The 10587-nt window shown below is 39.1% G+C and overlaps 1 protein-coding gene across 3 annotated transcripts in view; it reads right to left on the bottom strand.

Annotated features, from left to right (window-relative positions):
• Nucleotides 1-10184, bottom strand: part of dnmt3ba (DNA (cytosine-5-)-methyltransferase 3 beta, duplicate a) — a 43269-nt gene extending 33085 nt beyond the window's left edge. For 2 of the 3 annotated variants that reach the window (XM_061904039.1, XM_061904037.1), the window contains exons 1-10: nt 10050-10184; nt 9511-9603; nt 9359-9422; nt 7455-7588; nt 5636-5781; nt 2603-2774; nt 1036-2510; nt 830-950; nt 453-506; nt 159-211 (exon numbers count right to left, since the gene is read on the bottom strand). In XM_061904039.1, coding sequence (XP_061760023.1) covers nt 159-211; nt 453-506; nt 830-950; nt 1036-2510; nt 2603-2774; nt 5636-5781; nt 7455-7588; nt 9359-9366 — 2163 coding nt within the window. In that variant the 5' untranslated portion in view covers nt 9367-9422; nt 9511-9603; nt 10050-10184. The remainder of the gene's footprint in view (nt 1-158; nt 212-452; nt 507-829; nt 951-1035; nt 2511-2602; nt 2775-5635; nt 5782-7454; nt 7589-9358; nt 9423-9510; nt 9604-10049) is intronic. The other variant, XM_061904038.1, reaches the window with a different exon arrangement.
• Nucleotides 10185-10587: the final 403 nt, after the last annotated feature.

Below are 10587 nucleotides of genomic sequence, written 5' to 3' on the forward strand. Positions count from 1 at the left end.
GGTGTAATCACTTGTGTTGCCAGGTATTTACGCAACATGACTGTCTTCCCTCATTTTCAGTGCATAGCAAATCTATACACTGAATACTCTAAAGTATACACACGCGGATAGCATGTATTGATGTAAACATACAAACAAAATAGCTGCAAAAAAGATACCTCTTCACTAGGGCAGTCCTCCTCAAGAAGATCATCATATAGGTTGTCTAGATCTTGGGAAGGAAACAACCACATATTTTAGTGTTGTCATAGTAGATAATATTTTCCGATATTCTAATGCAGCGCACTGTTAGTCATTTCATCATTTTAATCACATTAACCTACAAGAGTAGCCTGGACGTGAGACAGAGAATAGTTTGAAAGTTGTTATAGTCACAAGCTTGGCGTTTTTATGTAGTAGCATAGCATAGTAATGGTGCTGTTGTCAAGATAAATTATATTCCCATTTCTTACCTTTCAGTTTTGTTAGATGGACTTGACATGGCTGCATGCATCTCATATAGAGGTCTGAAAGCAAAGTACAAGTTTAAATAATAAGTTCTGTCATGAGTTGACTCTTGGGAGTACTAAGCTGTAGAAAATACAAATAACTTAATCGAGACAAATTTGACAACAATACATAATTTCCCAATTGAAAACTAATAGTTCACATGGCAAGTTAAGCGTTTGGACAATACAATCAAATATTAAAATCCTTGGTAGAGTTGCTCCCAAACCAATGCGTAAAACTTAAACAATTCTAAAGATATCAAGGGCCATCATGCACAAAACGAGCAACTCTCAAATAAAATGTTATATTTAAATGACATGGTTTGATTTGATTGCGTTACCTGGTGGGATATTTTTGAAAAAATTGTCCTGGTTGTCAGTGCAGTCTGACATGGGGCCAGAATCGGTCTGTGATACAGCTTCACTCTCAGACAGCAACGGCATATTTCCAATGTCAAAGGCCTTGAAACAAAATAAGTACATTAAAATAAAAAACACAAAAAAAACAATCAGCATATACAAAATAGCATGACTTCTCTTGAAATACCTGTCTAAAGACAAGCTGAGCATCAAGGGGAGGACAAGGTAGGCACAACAAAGTTAACACAAGTTTTCTGAATACTGAGATGGGGTTGGTTCGCTTCAGGATGCTGGACCAGTAATTGTCCATTCGATGTTCCATATCTTTTGTCTGTGGCATTCCATCAGCCTGCTGATAATCAAGGAATTCACTGAAAAGCTGCCTGGGCATCTGGTCACACATTCCCAATTGTGTCACCAGCATCTCCAGTGATTTTTCTGTCAGTTTGCTTTGGTGGTCCAGCAGTTGAGCGATGCAGCCGAACATCTCCTCACTGAGAGGCAGCTCCTGTACAAGGGCTTCAGTGAGAGCTACATAGAACAACAGCACCTCCTTTTGGAAATGCACACACGCTGAAGAATTTTCCAATAAGTCCTCAACTGCTTTCCCACCAAAATTGAGTTTTGGGCTGGACAGGTGAAACTTCTTTTTCTGTAGTATTTTAGCATTGTGTTCTTTAAGGATGTTAGCTGCTGCTTCTGGGTGTAGGAAAGAGGCAGTGTATGTGCGCAAAAGGCTGCTGGCTTCCTCCGAGATTAGCTTTATGTCAGCTCTGCTGTTTCCCTTAATTCCCTGAAGATGTGTTTGGAACTTGTGCAGAGGCTTTAAGGTCTTGTCCAGGAAAATGAAGGTTGCCCTGACTTTGGGATCATCTAGTTGGGAGTTGATGAATTTGATTTTACTGTCCTTTGTGTCACATGAGCTGAAGTACAAAGTGACATCTGTCCATATTTCCAACATTTTGGCAACTGTCTGATGGACATAATGGCAGCTAGTGTTGAGCACAGATGATGAACCGTCCTTTATAATATCTGAGCCAAAAAGTGTTTGAAGGTTAATGTCCTTTACAGAGCAGGATATGTAGTGCGCATGAATTTCCAGAATCAGCTCAAGAACAGGACTGGAGAGCTTCTTCATAGCCGCATGGCAAGCAGCATCAACAATGTTGTAAAGTTCTCCAAATACCACTATGTTTGGATTGAGCTCCCTGAGCTGCAAGCAGAGTGGCTCTGTAGCAGAACCTTCATGGTCCAAATAAAGAGCAACTAACATGTCTTTAGGTAAGCCAAATTTCTTCAAGGTCTCCACCACCGCAGAGGCGGTTTGCTCCCCTGTCTCATCAGCTGGGGAATTTACAGCGTCCAGAAATTTAACGTAGTGCTGAGAGCCTTCCACGTCGAAAAATCCAACAAGAACAACAGAGACAGTCTCATCCTTTTCAAGTGGGACATTTTCATAGAAGTAAATACAGTATGGAGTTTGCTTGCAAAGTGTTGTAATGTGTTTGATATACTCCGGCCTCAGTTTAGAGTCTGCAATATGTCGTGACCCTTGGTGACAACAGACTTTTTTAATGAATTTGAGGGCTAACTCGTTGAAGTGCAGCTGCTCAACTTTTAGGACTCCACAGTCTTCAGTGATATGGTCCAGTTTAGGTGTACCTAATAAATACAAAAATGCAACTTTAGTTAATGTTGTGATTAGAACATAAGCACAGTCTACTAATGCTGTAACTGTAAAGTTGAACATTTACCGTTTTGAGATTGCTGTGATGGTTGATAAGGGATGATGTCCTGGCTGTTCCGAGCTTTCACTGGATCATACTCCTCATCTTTCACATTTTTTGTGTAGAAGGATTTGAACCACTTCAGGAACTCAAAGTTAGTTTTACAATCCCCGTTTATGAGTTCAGCAACAGGAATGGTCTAAATGCCGACAACAACAAAAAAACAATCAAAGAGTAAAAAATCAGCACAAATAGATAACGATAGGTTAATTCTGTACAATCAAATATAAAATCTCTGTGTGCTCTTTTGACAATGTATTATTTAGGCTACGTCCACATGAACATGGATATATTAAAAAATGCATATTTTGTTCTCTACAGTGTTAAGAAAGTATCCAGCCATGTAGTTCAATAAAAATCTCTATGTCCACATAAAACCCAATGTTCCTGTTGTTGTCAAAACATCCATAGCTGACTTGGTGTCATTAAAACGCCTCTGTTCATCGTCAATATTGTGAACTATTACATGTACATTAGTTGTATAACAACATGTACATGTTTCCTTATTGACAATAAATCATCCTTCAAGTCTTTAAAAGCAGGGCACTCACACATATTCCAGGCAATACACCATGAATTTTTTTTAAATTGGGGAACGACATCACACATACAATACTGACACAGATTAAAAAGTTTATTGTCATCTATATACACACATTTTGAAAATCATAATTTTTGACTGCATTTTTCAGTTTTTAGGAAACAAAAACCTAAAGGTGCATGTGGATTTGGGCCAAAATGCAAGGAAAAATATGATTTGTTAAAAGGTTGTAACAATAGGAACATTTCGATTATTGTGACTAAAATTATCACAGTTATCATTATCATTGTATTTTTTAATGTGCTCAAGAAGTACTTATACACACACACTAAAATATTTTAACCAAGTTGTATTTATTTATTTTTATAAATAGATACACAATATACTTTATACCATTTCAGTCCTATTTAGATGTTTAAGTGCGTTCATCGTCTTTCTTTTTTAATTTATAGAGGTTTTAGAGTGTTTTTTAATGATAAACACAAAACGAGTGTTGCACATGTAATTTGTGATGTCACCGAGTTCACTTCCTGTTGTAAACATGTCTGTGCATAGATCTTGATATTTATCACACTGTCTTAAGAGAACTTCATTATTGATTAAGCCTGTAGGTTCAATGTGCACAATTAGATATCTTACTTTCTCAGACACTAATGTGGGTATACTGTAACGTATTATTTTCGGGTCTCCCCATGTCTAGCATTAAAAGATTACAGTTGGTACAAAATGCGGCTGCTAGACTTTTGACAAGAACAAGAAAGTTTGATCACATTACGCCTGTACTGGCTCACCTGCACTGGCTTCCTGTGCACTTAAGATGTGACTTTAAGGTTTTACTACTTACGTATAAAATACTACACGGTCTAGCTCCATCCTATCTTGCCGATTGTGTTGTACCATATGTCCCGACAAGAAATCTGCGTTCAAAGGACTCCGGCTTGTTAGTGATTCCCAAAGCCCAAAAAAAGTCTGCGGGCTATAGAGCGTTTTCCGTTCGGGCTCCAGTACTCTGGAATGCCCTCCCGGTAACAGTTCGAGATGCCACCTCAGTAGAAGCATTTAAGTCTCACCTTAAAACTCATTTGTATACTTTAGCCTTTAAATAGACTCCCTTTTTAGACCAGTTGATCTGCCGTTTCTTTTCTTTTTCTTCTATGTCCCACTCTCCCTTGTGGAGGGGGTCCGGTCCGATCCGGTGGCCATGTACTGCTTGCCTGTGTATCGGCTGGGGACATCTCTGCGCTGCTGATCCGCCTCCGCTTGGGATGGTTTCCTGCTGGCTCCGCTGTGAACGGGACTCTCGCTGCTGTGTTGGATCCGCTTTGGACTGGACTCTCGCGACTGTGTTGGATCCATTGTGGATTGAACTTTCACAGTATCATGTTAGACCCGCTCGACATCCATTGCTTTCCTCCTCTCTAAGGTTCTCATAGTCATTATTGTCACCGACGTCCCACTGGGTCATTATTGTCACCGACGTCCCACTGGGTGTGAGTTTTCCTTGCCCTTATGTGGGCCTACCGAGGATGTCGTGGTGGTTTGTGCAGCCCTTTGAGACACTAGTGATTTAGGGCTATATAAGTAAACATTGATTGATTGATTGATATACAAACTGTTTTTGTGTATTTGGGATCTGCATAATTCCCATAAATGTTAACTCGAACCATGGAGACATGGTGGAGATATTTATAAAACGATACCGCCTTTCTGCATACATCCTCCAAACAAGCCCTTTGGAATTTACCCAGTTAATAAAGTTTTTCCACTTGGTGACGTCAACGGTAATCTCCATATATGGTAGGGATTTATCCCAAGAGCTTTGCGCGAGTCTGCCATTTTTCACTATCCTCTTGTTATGGGGCTGACTGGCTCGCACATGCACCCTCCTCTGTTGACATTTGTTATACAAAGTAGCATATAGTTTTAACTTCTATCTGTCATTTGACTCAATATCGGAACGCTGAAAAGTACAAAATGACTAACGGGGAGAAGTTGCATTTGAAGTGTAAACACATAAATAGGACCACCCACAAAATGGCATATCCTGAAGAGACAGACAGAAAGCAGCTAGAAGATGTTCTGATATACTCCTAATATGACCCCTTCAATGGGGAAAGACATAATGTCTCTTGTTTTCATGTTAGCATTTAGGCTAGCTAACAAATTATTAGCACGCTAGCTTGCTTCATCAGTATCATCGCTCTGTAAGTTTACCAAAGTGCATGCGGTTACAGCAAAAGTAATATTTTACGATTATTTTAATTCAAAACCGTAACACTATTGTTGGGAGTTTTACAGCAGTTTATCATAAAGACTGATTATAGTTACATCCCTGGAGTGCAGACATGGCTTGATGTGTACTTAAATTCTGCTTTTCCTAGTGCTATTACACTATGATATCATAAGTGATACAAACAAGGAATACCCAACAAAGTACATTAGTTAAAAAAACATCTTACCTTTGAGATATTGTTGTTGGTGAAGGCATACTGGAGGAGATTAAAGTTGTGCTCGCAGTCCTCTTTAGCTTGTGCATCAAACCTCACTTTGGTCATGTCAATTGAGCCTGGAATGATGCCAGACATCATCTGGCAGTGACAAGCACCTGGAAAAGACGAAAAGTCTCAAACAAGTGCGCACTGAGTCCATTTGTGGCAGATATATTGGACAAAAGTGTAATAAACAACAATAATAATAATGATAGTACAAACCCCATTTCCATGAGTTGGGAAATTGTGTTAGAAATAAATATATACGGAATACAATGATTTGCAAATCATCTTCAACCCATATTCAGTTGAATATGCTACAAAGACAACATATATGATGTTCAAACTGATAAACTTTTTTTTTTGCAAATAATCATTAACTTTAGAATTTGATGCCAGCAACACGTGACAAAGAAGTTGGGAAAGGTGACAGTAAATACTGGTAAAGTTGAGGAATGCTCATCAAACACTTATTTGGAACATCCACAGGTGTGCAGGCTAATTGGGAACAGGTGGGTGCCATGATTGGGTATAAAAGCAGCTTCCGTGAAATGCTCAGTCAATCCAAACAAGGATTGGGAAACGGTCACCACTTTGTGAACAAATGCGTGAGCAAATTGTCAAACAGTTTACAAACAATATTTCTCAAGGAATTTAGGAATTACACCATCTATGGTTCGTAATACCATCAAAAGGTTCAGAAAATCTGGAGAAATCACTGCACGTAAGCGATGATATAACGGACCTTCGTTCCCTCAGGTCGTACTGCATCAAAAAGCGACATCAGTCTATAAAGGATATCACCACATGGGCTCAGAAACACTTCAGAAAACCACTGTCAGTTACTACAGTTTGTCGCTACATCTGTAAGTGCAAGCTAAAACTCTACTATGCAAAGCCAAAGCCATTTATCAACCATACCCAGAAACGCCGCCGGCCTTGCTGGGCCCGAGCTCAGCTAAGATGGACTGATGCAAAATGGAAAAGTGTTCTGTGGTCTGACGAGTCCACATTTCAAATTGTTTTTTGGAAACAGTGAACGTCGTGTCCTCCGGACCAAAGAGGAAAGGAACCACCAGGACTGTCCTAGGTGCAAAGTTGAAAAGCCAGCATCTGTGAGGGTATGGGGGTGTAATAATGGCCAAGGCATGGGTAACTTACACATCTGTGAAGACACCATTAACGCTGAAAGGTATGTACAGCTTTTGGAGCAGCATATGTTGCCATCCAAGCAACGTTATCATGGACGCTCTTGCTTATTTCAGCAAGACAATGCCAAGTCACTTGTTACAACAGCGTGGCTTCACAGTAAAAGAGTGCGGGTACTAGACTGGCTCGCCTGTAGTCCAGACCTGTCTCCCATTGAGAAGTGTGGCGCATTATGAAACCTAAAATACCACAACGGAGACCCCGGACTGTTGAACAACTTAAACTGTACATACAACAAGAATGGGAAAGAATTCCACCTATAAAGCTTCAAACATGTCTCTCCTTGTTTCCCAAAGGTTTATTGAGTGTTGTTAAAAGAAAAGCTGATGAAACTACTTTGGCACGTGTCGCAGCCATGAAATTCTAAGTTAATTATTATATGCAAAAAAATAATAACGTTTATGAGTTTGAACATCAAATATGTTTTCTTTGTAGTGCATTCAATTAAATATGGGTTGAAATGGATTTGCTAATCATTATATTCCGTTTATATTTACATCCAACACAATTTCCCAACTCATATGGAAACAGGGTTTGTAATAAACACTTTTATTATATATATTTTTGTTTAATCAAGCACCTGAACCAATGTGCTGCACATCCTGAAAGTTGGTCTTCAGTAGGCCGTTGAGCCAGGTCAGCGAATTTAATGAGTCCGTCTCGTCAGGTAAATCTTTAGGGATCACTATCACTCTGCTCGTCGATCTTCTTTTACTGATCAAAATGGAAAAAAAAAAAAGAAAGACAAAACATAATGAGACCTGATCACTAGGGATGTCCCGATCCGATATTGATATCGGAAATCAGTCCGATATTAGCCCAAAAAGTGAATATCCGATTTTATTGGACTGAATCTATAAACGCCGATATAAGCGCTCCGATATAAGCTGTCCATTTACCACTGCAGCACTTCTATAATAGGTGACTCTGGTTTGATCACACTCCAACATGTTGGTGCCGGCCGGGGAAGAAGAGCGTCTCTGATACAGCATGCACAGCCCACGTGATCACAACAACGACAACGTGTGTGCTTGAAGCAAAGTGTAGTGATGTCGGCTGTGTGGAAGTATTTTAACGTAAACTAGGACAAAGACATTGCCGCTAAAAGCAACATTTGTCAGGCTTAAGTGTTCCGTGGAGGGACAGAACCGAGAAAGTTCAATACAAGCAACGTCATCGCACATTTGAAAAAACACCACAAAAAAGAACATGAGGATTTTCGCGAGAGCATCAAGGCAAAGCAACAAACCTCTGGCTCGTTTCAGCAACCCACGCTGGCCGAAAGCTTTGCAAGACGTGACAAACTACCACGCCACAGCAAAAAGGCAATGGCCATAACAGAAAAGATAGCCCAGTTTATTGTGCTTGATGACCAGCCCCTGTTGGTGGTGAGTAATTTCGGGTTTAAACGCTTAATGAAACACCTCAAACCTCGCAACATTATTCCTAGCCACCACTACATTGTAGACAAATCCATACCCCAGATGCACGAAGAGGTTAAAATGTAAATTGCCGCACACGGAGGAGGAGGCAAATGCTATAAGTTTCATCACAGACAGCACAGCATGCCGAAAAGCTTATCTTCTTAAAAAAAATCTCCACATTATGCTCGGACTGCAGAAAGTGAAGAAGGAGGAAGAGGAGTAGTAAGGGTAGTCAGCACTGACTGATTATCATTTGTTTTATGCTCTTGTTACTAGAGTGATATGTTTATTGAGTTTACACTATTCTTCAGTGAAGACTAAGAGTAATTACTACATTGTTTTGGGCACAGACAGTCAGTGAAACTGGAGCTGTGAACTCAGTGGACAATATTGTGTTGTTTTTGTCCCTGCCCACAGTTGTTTCCAACACAGTGAAAAAATAACTGAAGTGAACTTGCATTGTTTGCACTTTAAAAACGTTTTTTTTTTAAATTGGATTTATTTAGGTTAATTTTCAGGGTCTTCTAATTTATTTTTAATTTACTCTATTCAATTGTATAATTATGTTGGTATTAGTGGTTATTTTGCACTTTAAATATAACATTTTGTTTTATTGGATTTGTTGAGGTAATACTCTTATGTTGAAGGGTAAAATCTATGTAACCAATTGGTTAATAATAAATGGGTCAGTTTTTCCTATACCTACTCTTGCTGACTATTGTTTTCTGTTTTAACACTACAACATCAGTAACAGTAACATCATTTTATCAAGCCTTTTCTAACATTCCACACAACAAAATAAGGAATAAATATATGTATGATTTGTGCCTATATCGTATCGTATTGATATCGGTATCGGCCAATACTCAAGACTACAATATCGGTATCGTATCGGAAGTGAAAAAGTTGTATCGGGACATCCCTATTGATCACATTGATGTATCTATGTGAGTGGTACCTATAAATGACAAACAGACAACAATGGCCACTACCAAGTATTCCCAGAAAATGTCTTGCAGCACTGTTATCCTATTATAGTACTTATGCACAGTTTACTTACATCCCCATGGCTGTATATCCAAAATCCTCTCTTGTCCGCCAGTGGGTGATTATGCCTGTGGGATCTAACACAAAAAAAGAGAAATCTTTAACCGACCAAGACTGGTGTCAATCAGTTTTGTTTATATTTGTGTGTATTAGAAACCTCCCAACCATTCACTCCATGCTCTTTGGCCCCTCCTCACTTTATAGAGCGCATGCATGAAGTCTCGCGAGATGTTGTTTTTGCCGCGAATATCCTCGGTCCTGAAAATTCAACTTCCTTACAAATATGGATGTTTTGAATGGCACCAACGACAAAGACGCAATTATACATGATAGCGGGTATATTGTTGTTTTGAAATTCACTGGACTCACATTTTAAGCCCTTTTTTTTTAGAAAATAAAAGCACTTAGTGCAACACATACAACCGTTCGTAAAAGAAGGCGGTGCCTAGGTATACACATGTTATTATTACACGAAACTGCTTGAACAAGCTGAAAAACATTTTTTTTTCACATTCTGTGATGAAAAGTGCCTTATCTCCATTTCGTTTTAAAATGCAAATTACACTATGTGTTTGCATGCGACGTTCTTTGTGTTAGACGCATGCACAACAGAGTCTTTTCACAATAAAACCGGTTAATGCACCCAGTGTGGTTGCCGAAAAAGAACGCTCTGATTAAATGGCGAATTGTGCAATGAGACCTACCGTTTACTCCCGGTGTTACAACTCGGTTATTAACCAAGGGTTCCGGAACACTCTTCGGGCCGAGCAGATATGTGTGTCGTTCCCGCTATTGGAGCTCCAGAGTAGGGCGGAAAAGGGACTCGGGAGGTTGTCCTTTGTGGGGCTGCTACACATTCGATTAGCATGTGACTTTCCCCTTCCGCCTATGTCGAAGCTAACAAAATAATGTGTATACCCTTCTGTATTTATTTCAAATAACCTTTTGCGGATTTTACGTGTTCAAGAGAGAACACACAGAAGCCAATACAAATAATAACAGAATAAATTAACAAATTAAAAAGATGGTTTGACAAAAACAGACTATCTTTGAATCTCAGTAAAACTAAAATAATGCTATTTGGTAACAGTAGAAGAGAAAGTCAAACACAAATACAAATAGACGGCATATAAATTGTTTCTAGGTATAAACATTAATGATAAATTGAACTGAAAATCTAATTTAAAAAAATATACAATGTAAAGTAGCAAGAAACATGTCAATAATGAATAAAGCAAAACA

The sequence above is a fragment of the Nerophis ophidion genome, linkage group LG06 (assembly GCF_033978795.1).
Source record: "Nerophis ophidion isolate RoL-2023_Sa linkage group LG06, RoL_Noph_v1.0, whole genome shotgun sequence".
In the NCBI taxonomy this organism is placed as follows: Eukaryota; Metazoa; Chordata; class Actinopteri; order Syngnathiformes; family Syngnathidae; genus Nerophis; species Nerophis ophidion.